This window comes from Festucalex cinctus, chromosome 8, assembly GCF_051991245.1.
Source record: "Festucalex cinctus isolate MCC-2025b chromosome 8, RoL_Fcin_1.0, whole genome shotgun sequence".
Lineage (NCBI taxonomy): Eukaryota > Metazoa > Chordata > Actinopteri > Syngnathiformes > Syngnathidae > Festucalex > Festucalex cinctus.
Genome location: NC_135418.1, coordinates 27145236 through 27160008, shown reverse-complemented (window position 1 = coordinate 27160008; position 14773 = coordinate 27145236). Strand labels below are relative to the sequence as shown.

Sequence of the window (14773 nt, the reverse complement as noted above, 5' to 3'; positions counted from 1 at the left end):
TGTTTCTTTTTCTTTTTTTTTTTTTTTTTTTTTTTTTAACTGTATTTTTGTTTTTAAACTTTTTAAACCCTCTCCAACCTTGTTCCGTTTGACTGCCATTTGGAATTCTCAACACAAACTACAACAGGAGTATGATGTAAACTTTTACCATGCTTATTTACGTCACCTGTAACCCTGATGAAGATATGTGCAATTGGATGGATAACTTAACCGGTAACCATAACCTAAAAAAAAAAAAAAGTAACCCTTTGAAGACGCCCAGACATGTAACAATTAATTGAATTGATAGTTTATACTTTAACCACAGTTAAGCAGTTGCATTCTCTTAATGGATTACAGTAAATGTACTTTTTAGGAGTACTGCACTGTAAAACCGCTTACTTGGGACAAACCAAAGTTGTTCACATTCTTATTACATCTTGCAGCCCCGCACAGAGACTGTCGTTGCTTGGGTGTCTGTCACCCCGTCCGTCACCCTGTCACCCTCCCCGCTGGGTGGCAATGCAGAGGCAGTGACGTCACCGGCCTGCCTCTCACTCCCTTCCTGCCCGCTGTTGCTGCATCACAACAGCCGTCGCGAGCTCCAGTGGTGACCGGGGGGGCCGGCTAGTGTCGTCGCCGAGTCCGTGACATTCACGAACCTTCCACAAGTGGGTCCCCAGCCCAAATCGCCCCCGCTCCAGCTCCAGCTCCAGCTCCAGCTCCAGCTCGTTGGGTCATGGCCAGGCCAGAACAGGTTCTGCTCTTGGAGCCTCAGCACGAACTGAAATTCCGAGGTGAGGAGAAGGGGAGGAGGGCCCGGTGGTTCGGAGGGGAGGGTTAGGACGCCAAAGGTTGGCGTAAGATACTTCAGTGTGCCATTTTCTTGCTTTTGAGGGGAGTACGGAGAGAATCCGGTTTGTTTCGCGAGTGACTGCGGGTCAGGTGACAGCAGTTAGCCGGGCAGCTAGCTGGATTAGCATCTGACACAAGGCCCTGTCGCACATTTCCCCCCACAGGAGCTTACATTTTAAAGTAAAAGGCAGGCGCACAATGTTTTTATTTGCCTATCAAAAGGGAAAATAGGAGGAACGTGTCTTAAATCTCTTATCGTTGGGTGAATTTGTTAGTTTTGACGTCTCGAGCAGGTGTAGCCGGCTAACATTAGCTCGCCCTCTGATTGGCTGGCTCGCCCCAGTCGGCTTGACACTTGACAAGCTGACACCTACAGTCATATTAACAGAAGTCTACACACCCTAATGCCACGATTTTGTCATTTAAAACATTTTCCACCGTGAATGTAATCTATAATCTGGACAACTCGGTTGATATCATAATATCTTTTTGAATGGAATTGAAAAACTGAAACAATGTAGTTGAACATTTGTGCACATCGGATGTGGCTGTGTTCAGAATTAGCCAAAATGGGAGTAGTCTGCACATATCAAACAAAACCTTGAATTCTGTCCACAAACATGAAACATGAAGAAAATATCAGATCAGGTGCAGCAGTTGTCTGTGGTGTGTCCATCAAGTAAAGGGCTACAAGGAGTCTGAACGCCCATACCCCCATCTTTACTCAGCAGGAGAAGGAAGTATGTGTCACTCCAATGTTTGCTGAGCTGAATGAAACTTTTTATCTGGGAGGTGATGATAAATTTGAAGTAGAGCCATGTGCCTTTCAACTGTCTTTGAAGACAGTGGCGTTAATTGACAACCCTGTCGTAGCATTGAGATGTAAAAATAAAATGTGTGGGAAAACGCTTAGCCGGGGCAACAGTGAGAAACCACTGACCCAAATCTCAAATAAATCACTCAGTCCATTCAGAATCTGAGCATTGTTCAAATGTGCTGTTTGTGTTTCACAGTGTGGGCCGTATCTCCCAAACGGCTGGTACGGTGTTGTAAAATCATAATGAGCAAATGAAGCCCCCAGTAAGCAGAAAATATTTCACACCCCCCAACTCTCCGCCGCGACTATGAATATCAGTTGTCTTTAAAATTGTTGTAAGTGCCCTTTGCAGATGAGCAAATACTCCTTCTACACTGTCGGACGAGAGCACCACTGCCACCTACTGGAGTGGATGCGCAATTACAATGCTAGTATGGCCAAACAATAAATTAAGTTGTGTCTCACGGAGCTGCTGCCCTGGACTCTTTGTCCCACCTCCACGATGATCTGTGCCGTCGGACCGTGCTCTTGGCAGTAGTAGTGTGGCCATTTGCCCAGTGGTCCAAGACATAGAAGAACAAATTTATGACACCATCTGTCATAGCAACCATCTGAACAACAACAAAAAAGCTGGCTGGTTAAATTTAAGAGTACTCAATATTGTTGCTATGATTTCTAAAATTTCATTGATTTTTTCCAATGCCCTGACTAATGTGAGCTATGCTGTACTGGCGCAGTGCCTGTCAGGTTTTTGAAGCCGGCCGGCACCTTCATTCTTCATGGCCCCTCACTTGACAGAAGGTGACTAATGTACTCAGCAGTTTTAGCCATCAGGATATACATTTCACTGGGCAGTTTGTGGAAATCCTGCACTCTTTTTTTCAGATCTGAGGGAAGCTGTCAGACAGGAATAACAACAGTGATAATCAGTCAAAGTGATTGGGGGATTGAATGCTTGTCAGGCTGGTTTCCAGCATCTGGTGAAACCCTAATGTCTTAACCAGGAGCATGACAAGAAACGCTCAGGTCAAAGTCCAAATTAATTTATCATTTTAAGATAAATGAGATGGTTAAGGCGCCGCTAGTTCTTGTGGTGGCTGTTGAACGGCAGTAGTAAAAAAAATATATTTGAATTAGTCGGATGAACGCACCCTGATCCCATAGCTCGCTGTCACTCCCTGTCAACACAGTTTCGGACAGTTCACCTAAGATAGGAAATACTGACCAGTCTAGTCACAAACCAGCATTAAAACTGCAATAGAATTTTGAATTGGCAACTTTCTTTATAAAGTTGTATATTTTTAAAGAACCAATGAGTCTTATGGTTACAAATAGTAATAATGCTTCACCCACCGTACCCTAACAAGCCACACGTTTATTTCCTTGATAAATCAAATATCTTTAAGAATCTATAGTCAAATGTCAGCAACAGCTACTTCATGTGCCCTCTCTCTCGTAGGTCCGTTCTCTGACGTGGTCACCACCAATCTCAAACTCGCCAACCCGACGGACCGGAATGTGTGTTTCAAGGTGAAAACGACTGCGCCACGCCGGTACTGCGTGCGGCCAAACAGCGGAATCATCGATGCAGGCACCTCCATCAACGTCTCGGGTAATTACACTTACTTGTTGTGTGTAAAGCTGGATTTACACGGTGGGTCTGAGTACGCAATTCCAACATAATGACTCTATCCGATTCTATTTCCATGCACTTTCCAACATATTCCAAAATGGCTGTTTGCATTCACAGAGCACATAAAAAAAACATTCATAGAGCACATGAAATAACCTGCATGTCTCCACAAGCAACATCGCAGAAGTTACCAGTAAATGCATTCCGTGATTAATAAAAAATACACAATACATAAATAATACAAATGTGAAACGTTACATATAGCGTGTAGTTGGCCTGGGCTCTCTCTTCATCTGCAGTGATTTAAATGAAGCTCACCTCCACATGACTCCACTGGCTGTTGTCAGCAGTAATTTTGCTGATTTAATGATGGACACGGCCTTAATTGTAGCATATTTAGACCATTCCTTATTGCCGATGCTGTTTCTCTGGTTAAGCTTTACAGTGGGAGCCTTTAAATGTGTGTTTTTGTTGTTTCGGCAGACACTTGTCTGTTTACTTCACCAATGCTTTCCTCAACTCACACAGTGTGTAATTGCAGACATTGGTCAGCAGTGGGCGATAAAATTACATGGTCCCACTGTTGCCGCAGTTGTGGGAACCAGTGTCATAATTTGTCACCCCTTTTCCAACCCAACGTATGATTTTTCAATAAATTGAAGAGATTGTCTGTGTATTCTAAGAAGTTTGTCAGAAATAGATCTGATTGCTTTTTGAGTTGCCTCAATTAGGTAGAAATCTTTTTACACAGACAGCCTGAAGCAGGGTTTCCCTCATCCTCCAACAGCACTCATGCCAGGCTGAAATGGTCTCTGTTACTACATGCAATCCTCCTCGTGACCTTGTATAAACCCGCGGCGTCGCACCAACTTAAACCTGAGCAGCATTGCTGCCATGGTAACATTACTGAAAATGTTTGCCTTTTTCTGACAATATCATGACAATGAGCAGTTTCTAAAATAGCATCACACAAGATCCCAAGGGAGGCAAATGTAGTGCAGTAATGTTGCCACATCTAAAAATACTTGCAATTTCTTATAACAATAGTTAAAACTTAAAACGTTGCCCCAGAAACAGTTAAATATACATTCAAATAAATAGCTTTTAGATGATTTGATTTTGAGAAATGCCCCACTAAGAAACATATACAAATGCAACAAAATTGCAAACTCTCCATAACTTGTGTTAAAAACAAAGATGTTAGAACTGTCGATCAATCACTTCACCATACTTCCTTGACACCAATTACTACTTTACTATTAACCTGGACTTTGGCGCCATCTTGTGGCATCTTAGAACGTAGGTGAATTCCTGAGTAGTGGGCGGGGAATGGGTGGGGTTTCATCAATGTATACCAGTGTACCCCTGTATCCCCAATCTTTTTTCCTTTTTTTAAGATTTGAGGTGATCGGACTGCCCAAATCTAGCGGCACGAAGCTAACAGCGATGTTCATTCACAACAAACCTGTTTTTTTCATAGTGTAACCGAGTCAGAAAACAAAGAGTTGTGCCCGTCTGGGGCCCATTGGTTGTAGACTGCTGCTGTATACTGTCATTATTGGCAGATCTCACTGTTGCATAATTCCGCTAAAGCAAAGCAATCCCGATGCGCTTGAACTAGCCGTATGTTGAACGTAGCTTTGACCACAGGAATGTTGCCACGCTGGAATCAACATTACAGTACGTAGCATCCAGTGGTAAAATATGTGCCACGATCTTTAGTAAAATTGTCTACAAACAGTGTGTTTCCTCAGGGGACCTTTTTGCCTGACATTTCGAGACGCGCTAAAATTCCGAGGGAGGCCGGGAGCAAAACAACACGCGACGATATAAAATAACAGTTGTTTTATTGCAGAACAAGCCTCATTAGTTCGTCATTAGCACAACAAACGGGACAAATGGGGACCCACCAAGCTCGAGCCCAAATCCCTTCGCAGGGAGACGGGTTTAAGTGCTGTGGGCTGCGTTAAATCCCTGTTTTCTTTAACTTTTGATTTACATTTGGACACGGTGTACCCCACGAGAGCACAATCAGGAGAAAGAGATCCTGCTCGGGGCTGAGAGCCCCGACTATGAATACATATTGTAAGCATTAGTGCTTTTATCCTGGCAGGGTTTCCCTATGGGCCAACAAGTCTGCTTCACCTCACATCTCTTTGTTTGCTCACTATAGTCCGCTTCCACTTTGGACTAGCCTTTTGCATTCAGTGACAGAATACCACCTATTAATTACATAATAATAATTGTTAAGTGTAATTTGGATTAAGTGTATGTTGTCACGTGTGAGTTCAGGCAATGTTTACGTTGTTAAAAATCGTGACTCGTGACACTAGTTACTGACTGTCAGTTGACATTATGTCAAAAAATACATTTATTTCTAACAATCTTTGCGGTTCATGCATCGATGACTTTTAAAGGATCTTTGTGCAGTTTGTCATTTTTTTACTCGCAACTGCCACCTCTGGCCCAATCATAACTGCACAATATGTGTCAGGCTCGTTCATCTTAAAGCGACAGCTGCAGTTGACAAATGAAGACATGTCTTCAAATGAGGTAAGAAAAACTCCGCCCCTCCCCAAAGAAACTCCGTACACTCTACCATAAAGGGAAGATAAAAGCTGATAGGCGCAGTCAGAGTAAAACAGTCAGGGCTCAGCATACTCATCTGGGCATTGGTGGAGCATGCATGATGTTAGAAATAGCTTTAACATTCGCTTTTTAAACGACACAATGCACCTTTAAAAAATTAAGGAAAAAATAATGAAGTTGGACAAAATTCACATTAATAGGAGTGCGGGACTGCTGCGTCCTAATCGCGTTTCTGTGATCAGTGCGGAGAGTCACTGCTTCACTTTTTTGTTGGTTTTGTTCTGATTTGATTTGATATTTCTTTAACAAATTTAATAACTCCATTACATAATACATTATATTATTCAGTGTCCTACATTAAGCCTTTTAGGGTAGTGGCCCTTTTGGGCCCCCATGAGCCATGTTGTGGTGGCCCTGCCAAAACTGCTACTGGCCCAGTATCTTCATGTTGTAATACAGTCAGTTTCAAATTTCAATTATTATTTCATCTTTAACGTCTTACTTAATATTACTTCTATTTAGTGATTATTATTTTTTTGCATGTTATGTTCGTTTTTGCAGTATATAATCTAACTGAACATTTCACATTTGACCTTTCCTGGGTTTTATATCTTGTTCAAGCCATAGATGAGCTTTGTACTCATGATTGTAGATAGACTTATGACTCTGTCTTTTTTTAATCAGAGGAAAAGGAAGGTTTCATCTCCCCCTTCTAATGGTTGCATTCATCATGGACATGCATGCTAGTGACCATCCTGCTTCCCCATGTTACCTACAATTAACCTCTTTGCTTAATAAATGATGGCCCATTATGGGGTCAAAGCACCAAATCATGCAATTCATCAAGCAATTAGCAGAAGTGCATTTTTGTTAGCCTGTGTTCAAAAGCTCTTGCATCAAAAACTTTTTTTTTTTTTTTTTTTTAAATCCCCCCTCTCCAAATCCCCTTACTTGGGGAATGTTTTCCTCCCTTGGGTTTTGGCTAAGGAGCTTTTAATGTGATACTGTGTTGCCCAAAGAATTTACACGCTTTCCTGCCTCCCGTTCTCCAGTGGCGTCCCCTCGGACGCAAGTTGGATTGCTTTGTAAATTGGTTCTGATTGAAACAGGACGTTCCCAATCTGTTCATGCCGTCTGTTTCTGCTTTGGGATACTGAGCCGCCTTGATGACTGTAACGGTGCGCTACATCTCTGATGGAGGGAGAATTGGCATGTGCCACTGAAAACTCTCCTGATGGCTACACCGGCTGTGACATGATAGGTCATTTGATTTGAGAGAAAGCCGCAGAACAGGATTTTTGGAATTGGATGGCGCCAATGTCACAATACGTCTGTAAATTACAACCACATTTAAAAAAGAAAAAAGCATACTCAAAGGAGAAATGATCCCCCCCATTAGCAAGCATTTGAGCCATCCTCCATGCACTGCCAGACCCGGCTTAAGAAAGTGATGATTCTAAATCATTGTTACAGCTTTAAAATACCTTCTCAGCCGCTGGAACGTCATCAAATAGCGCAACATAGGCTGATGTGGCCATCGGTGGAAGTGGTATAACAGCACAGCACCTGCTTTTTGTTAGCGGGATATGTAATGCTAAGAATGAGTGGGGGGAAAAACAGGCTTGGGAGCTGTTAGAACGATTAACCCCACGGGGCATTTATAGATCTGTCATTGTTTCACTGTCATGGTAACATAAACGTGGAATTAGATTAAAGAAACCGGTTATTTGAAAGATATCAAAAAGGAATTGGGCACTTGGACGTTCTTTTATCCAGCGGGGTTAATTTTCCAAAATCTTCATCCTGATTGGTTCAGGTCAGTCGTTCCCCTGGTGCAGTGTTTTCAGTTTCTGTCTGTCTGTGTCTTACAGTCATGCTGCAACCTTTTGATTATGACCCAAATGAGAAGAGCAAACACAAGTTCATGGTTCAGTCCATGCTCGCGCCCCCAGACATGACTGACATGGAAGGAGTGGTGAGTGTGTTCATTGTGCCACCATTAGTCGCAAATGACTTATTTGACAGTTTACATCACGACTGAATCGATCCCTGTGTCCTCTTTCCTTATTTTGTGTGTGGCCCACAGTGGAAGGAGGCGAAGCCGGAGGAGCTGATGGACTCCAAGCTGAGGTGTGTCTTTGAGATGCCAGCGGAGAACGAAAAGACAGTAAGTACTTTATTTATTGATTTATTTTTGCTTCACCACCTTACCAAATCACTCGCTAGTTGTGACTCATAACTGTCCCCCTGCTAAGTCAATATCTGGGCCTTCGTCGTCAATTTATTGAACTAATGAACACGAGATTTCATTAAAATCATACATGCCCTACGTTAGCATGGTGACACGCACTGTCATGGTTACGAATGCATCAGCAAGAGTTGATTTACTGCTTGCTTTAACTGTGTCATCAGCACGACATGGAGTCCAACAGGATGATGTCCTCCAGCTTATTGAAGTCAGAGTCGTCCTCGCTGCCGCCCAAGTCGATGAGCTCCACCTTGGATGACGGCGAGGTGAAGAAGATCATGGAGGAGTGCAAAAGGCTCCAGATGGAGGCTCAGAGGCTACGGGAAGAGAACAAACAGATCAGGGTGAGTGGCGCGACTACGAAAACATGACGGGCGACTGTCTGACGGGTGTCTACCGTATGAACGTTACGCGTCCTAATGCAATCACCATCAGTTGCTAATGACTAAGTGAAGTAACTGTTAGGTTTGAAATGAGTCATACATGTCATAAACGTGGTCCGTTTGTCACATGACAGTGACAATATATATTTTTGGTAACTTAAGAGAAAGGCATTATTCTTCTTCTATTGTCGACTCATGGATAGCTGTCATCAAGGTATCTGTCCAGCATATGCATCTGGCATACATTGCAAAGCATTGCCTTCTTTCGTCTATCCGAGCCAAGGTGAATTTGTCCAGCCACAGAGGATCAAAACCGCTGGCTCTGTTTTTTTTTTTTGAAAATCTGGAAAGTTAAGGGAAAAGATAAGTTGTAAAGTCACTTTACTCGCGTTGGCTTAATATTTTCCAGATAAATGAGATGTGCCTTTGTTACAGACCCAAACAAATTCACCTGTTTGAAAATCGTCTGAGACATTTGCAGCGGGAATTGAAATCCTTCATTTGCAACTCTTCGTTGACACTTTTAGGAATTGCTTCCAGCTGTTTTTGATACAGTGCCGTCCCCGCCATTATGACTTTAATTGTGTCAGAAGTTTTAGAGCTGGAGGTGGTCTGAAATCAGGCACAGGTGGCAATCTCCAAAATTTATATGCAGGAAAAAAAAACCTGGGATGACTATAAACGATCATCTCTTTCCTCCCTGTCCGCCATCTCCCCTCGTCTGGAACATGACGGCCCTTTCATTACTCTCCAACCCCGTCTGTCCACCCTCCATCCCTCCCTCGTCTGCCGTCCTCAGGAGGATGACGGTCTGCGGGTGAGGAAGAGCAACGTCATGTCTTCCCAGCACTCCTCGGCCGGCCTGAAGAAGGACGAAGGCCTAAGCGCCCGCTTGGCCGCCCTCATCGTCCTCTTCTTTTTGGTTGGCCTCATCGTGGGCAAGTTGGTCTTGTAGAGCGCTGCCGCAGTCGGGTTTGGGGCGGGCGGGCGGGCGGGGCCGCAGCATGCTTTTTTTTTTTTTTTTTCTCGGGGGATGAAATCAAACGCAGGGGATTTGCAGGAGTTAAGATCAGAGATGCTATATCTGCTGGGAAGGGGGACCTTGTTGGGGAGTGGGGCGTTTGGATTGAGCCTCATTTAATAGTAAAAAAAAAAAAAAAAAGGAACATAACACGGGGGGAACAAAACAAAAACCTAAAAATGATTCACTGTCTTCTGAACAAGCTGTTGCAGGTATTGCTTAATCACCGCATTCAAGTCATTTATGTCTCTTTTCACCAAAGTTCATGAGGAGCATAGCAGAAAATTTGCGTTTGGTGTATTTTCTCAATGACGTGTAACCTCCCCCTCACATCCACTGTACAGTATTGTCCAAAGGGGATCTTTCCATCTCGAAATCCCTTATGGGAGAGATTTAATAGATGACCATCCAGACAGGCGGGACCTAAAATCCGCTTCGATTGAAGAACAATCTTGATCGGTGTGTGCAAGAAATCGTCTGTATGTCCCTTTTTATTTTCACCTTTTCCTCTCACTACATCCCCTTGTGTAAGGGATCTTCATTGCATGTGTTCACAGCCGAATGTTGCATCTGGACTTTTTGGATTCTAATTTAATTGCTTTTATAAGGGTGTTAATTGTGTCATTACTTGGCTGTAGATTTGCACAGTTCTGTTTTCTGATCTTTTTATTTCCTCTTATTTGGGTTTCATTTTTATGATTTTTCTTTTCTTTTTGTTATCATTGTAAAAAAGCACATTAAAGATTTAATGTCGCTGCCGGGTAAAACCAACTCCAGATTTTGTTTTCGAGGGCGTCTGCTGATATTCACCAGACCAACGCTTTGCCTTGTGAGCTTTTCGGGCGAGTTTGTTTTTCCTCAGGCAGATAACTACAGTACATATGGATGCATATAACACACGCCTGGAAATGTACACGCACATGAAAGGTGCATGCAGAAACGATGGTTATTTTGTTTCCGTGGCAACATTGACAACAAAATCTGTGCAGCGTTTTCTTCTCTTTTCCTACTGAGCCATACATTTGTTCAGTGTTTTTGTCCAGGCAAATGTATGTTAGCAAACGGTCTGTTGTCAGAGGCGTTAAACTTTTTTTTTTTTTTTGGTATCGCCACTGTACCTTCACATGAGTTCCATCGTGGTAGTTTGTTCACGCATTTGTCAGTTTTGCTTGTCCACGTTTGAAGTTTAATGCACTAAGGTGAAACGTGTGATCTTCTTGTATCGCTATATATTTATACATCTATATACATATATAGCTAAAGCCTCGAGGGACCACATAATGACAACGCACTGTTCTGGAGCAAGTGATTAATTTTGACTTAAGAATTACTTAATCACATTCAAAATGGTTCAATCTCCCAAATTTGCCTAAAATAAATAAATAAATAAAAAATTGGGGGGGAGGGTGCAAATTTTCCCTGTGAGGAGTTTGAAAGGCGTGTGTTCCTAAAACTGTATCTGTGCTTAGTGGTTAGTTTGAGGATGACTTGCTGAGGGGAGGGCTGAGCAGACCTGAGATCAACTCAATATTTGGAATGTCGGACCTGCATCATATAGTATTTGCAGAAATGTGTATTTTTCACTGAAGCATGGAAAGAGCTGACACAAGAAAAATACCACAATTTAACCAGAATGTGAATAAATAATAATAATTTAAAAAAAAAATCAAACTTTACCACTACTATCCTGCCATGACACACACCACCAATTTGCAAATAGGCTGAGCCACACGATGGCAATTTTACGTGTAAATACTTGTTGATCCAGGAAAGACACTACAGTGACCATCACCTGAAGCAGTTGAGCAACTGTTTTGTATGTATGTAAACAAATAAGTCTATCTGAGAAGAAGAAAAAGATGAATATTCCTAGTCAAGTAGTCTCTCTGGTGTATAAAAGCAAATTCCCACCTGGTTGGACTATGTAGCATCTTAATAAATTAAAGGAATTAAAGTCCCGACTTGGCTGTGTGAAGTCATTTCCCGTGTTTGTGTATAAGCTACTGGGGTCTTATTTTATTTGCATCAATTTCTTGTCATCTGCTTTTAATTGGAAATTTCCGATTTCGAAGCGGGATATACACCTTTTTTTTTTTTATTTGTATTTGCAACTTAACCTTACCTTTTTGATCACACACCTGACATGACGATGAAAAAATTGGCAAGGGTGTCTTTGTAAAGTCAAAATCAATTACATTTTAACTATAAAATGTCTAAAACTCGTTAATTTCATTTTGAGGTCATATTTTTAATGTTTGAACTTGCAGAGGGTCATATGTATACCGATGAAGATTTTTTTTTTGGTGTAACAAGGACAAGAAAATGAACATAACCGGGCTGTTAAATAGCAGTCAGGTAATAAACTAGAAAAGTATGGTTTTTTTTTTACATTGCCTCTAAGTATCCCATCGGGCGGCTTCCAGTAATTATGATTGTGTACATATCTGGCATGAAAACAATCAGCTCCCAGTGATGAGCGTTTATTTTCCAACAACGTGAAAGTCAAACCGTCAAAGGCGTTATAAGCAGATTTATTTGCGAGAGTCCTTCAGGTGTGGTCCACATGAATCAAACACTTTTGGATCGCATCGTTTATACATTTTCCAGTTGAAACGACAGAAACAATAGTTTTTAAACGGACCTGTGGCTTTAAGAAAGCTTGGAGCCCGGACAACTGGCAGAGTGATGCTGTCTGGAAGCTTTTGCAACAATAAACCTTTTCAATCGTTTATGCGAGTCCCACTTTTAGAACAGAAATACGACGCCACAAATTTGTCAGATTAATACCTAAATCCAACAACTGTGTTTAAGAGGTTGTCCATCACAAATGTTTTTACATGTCCATCTTGGGTTTTCGAAATTACAGTTGAATTACTTGTAGATATGCTGCCTGTGATTGGTATTTAATTGCTTGTACATTATACTAACAGCTAGACCACCGCCAGTGTTAGTATAATTTTCATGTCAACGCTTCATCTTTTTTTCCAGTGCCTAGTTAGCTGGAGTTTGTAACATCACGAAAAGTGGTATTTTATTTAGTTTTTGAATTGTTTTATTACACTTAAAAATACTATTTAGATTTTATCCAAACTTTTAAAAACACATGCTAAATTATTGTCAAAATGAATTGTAGAGTGCAACTGGAAAATATTCAGTCATTCCAAATTACCTTTTTTTTTTTTTTTTTTTTTTTTTAAACACAATTTATTATTAAATTATAAATGAAACTAATTCTATACAACCACTTATAACTAATTATAGTGCAGTTATCTTCAAACATTTTTGGTTATGGAAAATATACAATATTTCATTAATATAAAAAAAAATAACTGCTTTGATAAAACCTACAATTAAAAAAATAATGTATTATCTGTATCACTGCTAGTGTGTTTAAAGATATGTAGCGCATCAGACCGTGTTTCTGAAATTTAGATTACAGTTTATGAAATTGTTTTTTGACTAGATACGAAGCAGAGAAATGGTTGAAGCACAAAAAACAAAAAAAAATGCATATATTTTACAGAGCCAGTCATCTCAAGGCCGATGTCTTTTACGGCGCAGCTGCAGCTCATATTTGTGTATTTTTTATTTTTTTTAATCTTTTATAACAGAGTCTGAAATTTGACTTGACTGAGAGAGTTTGGACGTTAACCGCACGGCTCAAGTGATGTCATGTCAATTATGTGCGTTTTATGGGAAGGCGGGAGATTGGAGGTAAAATGTCAGTGAGGGGGGGGGGGGGGGGGGAAGAAAAAAACAAAAAAGCATACATCTGCTGTATATGTGCCGTCCAAACACGCTACTCTTGTTTTATTTGATTTCTTTTTGCTTGCCAGAACATTTGTTAGCTTCAACCACCAAACTGTTGGAGGTTTGGAAACTTGATTCAGCTGAGAGAAAACTCCCCGGAGCTTAACTTATTTTCTTTTTCATCTTATAGGAACATTTTTGATCCTTTTCACTGTAGCCTTGAGAAACATATGAAAATGACGTTTTTTACCTGAAAGATGCGGTGCTTGTGTGCAATCTGAAACAGTTGCAAAGGTGTCTTTGTACGTCTGTGACATGTTTTTGTTCAAATGCTCCAAGGATCAAGAATTAAAGCCTAATTTCCACTCGAGTTCTTTTGCTGAAATGGCCCCCTTTTAAAACCAGTGTTGTTGATGAGACAGTGCAGTCCAACAACCGGAGCTTGAAATGTGGCTCTGGATCGTAGAAACTCTGTGGTGGCAGTTATGTAAATTAGCCACTCTGCTATTGGCAAAATCATTCTCACTAACTCAATCTTGTAAAAGGTTTTTGAACCTCCTAGAGGTCAACTGTGTGAACATTCTTAATTTGTGAGCCAGGGTGGTAAATTGCAAACCGGCGCCACCAACGTTATGCGAAGTGTCTGCCACAAGTTCGGCGGCAAAGTTATCACAAGACCTTTAGGTTTTTTTTGACTATAGGAAGAGTAGCGGCATGAAGTGCGGATCAGTCTTGAAATCTCATCAGCGCTTTTCCTTTCCCCATTATGATGAACTTCCTCCAAATGCAGTCATACTTTGCTGTTTTGACACACGTACTAAATCAGGTCTGTTTTATGTTGCGTTTCGCTTGTTGAATGGACTCACTCAGCAGTCCTGTGAGGCCTGATTGCTAACAGGCCGCCGGCGCTCCTTCCTGCCTCTTGACAGAAACCACAAGAAAAAGACAATGAAAACCTCCGCGCGGTCCTCATCGGGGGTCTGACAGTATCTGAAGGCTTATCCACCCCCCTGTCCCACTCCCGTAAGCCTCTGATCTCCCTTTTCTCTTGATCTGTGCTCAAGCTTTTTTTTTTTTTGGTCTTGGGGGGCTTCCAGACTGATATTTCCCATCCAAGTTTGAAGGATGACCTCATGAGCGTTGCAGCTGCCATCGCCATTCTCGCACAATTTAATAGGAACAGTATGGCGCATCTGGAAAGGAGTAGTTCGCACTTTCTCCCTCTGTTCACTGCATTTGATCATATCGTGAATGATTGTCAAGATTGTGAGGACAAAATGTTAGTTTTTCCTCCAAAATCCACCCCCAAAACATCATTGTTCCTTGCCCATCGTCTTTGAAAAAATGTTGGTCTGAACTGAAAAGCCTGGAATTATTGTATGGAGACAGGTGTTTTCCAAGTGGGCAACATGGTTCCATGAATCATAATGCTTCACTTGCTTCAGTCATAACACATAAAAATATGTTGACTCTGTTGACTTCACAGCTCCTGCCCCAG

General features: G+C 41.5%; 1 protein-coding gene across 1 annotated transcript; it reads left to right on the top strand.

The window, feature by feature from the left end:
* The first annotated feature begins 472 nt into the window (after positions 1–472).
* Positions 473–11483, top strand: vapb (VAMP (vesicle-associated membrane protein)-associated protein B and C). The gene is made up of 6 exons (XM_077530135.1): positions 473–776; positions 3111–3263; positions 7745–7848; positions 7960–8040; positions 8286–8465; positions 9304–11483. Exons 1-6 carry the CDS (start codon positions 719–721, stop codon positions 9457–9459), a joined length of 732 nt encoding a protein of 243 aa, XP_077386261.1. The 5' UTR covers positions 473–718; the 3' UTR covers positions 9460–11483.
* The last annotated feature ends 3290 nt before the right edge of the window (positions 11484–14773 follow it).

Bases quoted from the DNA above. Each gene is read 5' to 3' on its own strand.
- vapb (XM_077530135.1), top strand. From the start codon at position 719: ATGGCCAGGCCAGAACAGGTTCTGCTCTTGGAGCCTCAGCACGAACTG. The intron at 3,264-7,744 runs GTAATTACACTT...TGTGTCTTACAG, and splicing joins CACCTCCATCAACGTCTCGG to TCATGCTGCAACCTTTTGAT. The intron at 7,849-7,959 runs GTGAGTGTGTTC...TGTGGCCCACAG, and splicing joins TGACTGACATGGAAGGAGTG to TGGAAGGAGGCGAAGCCGGA.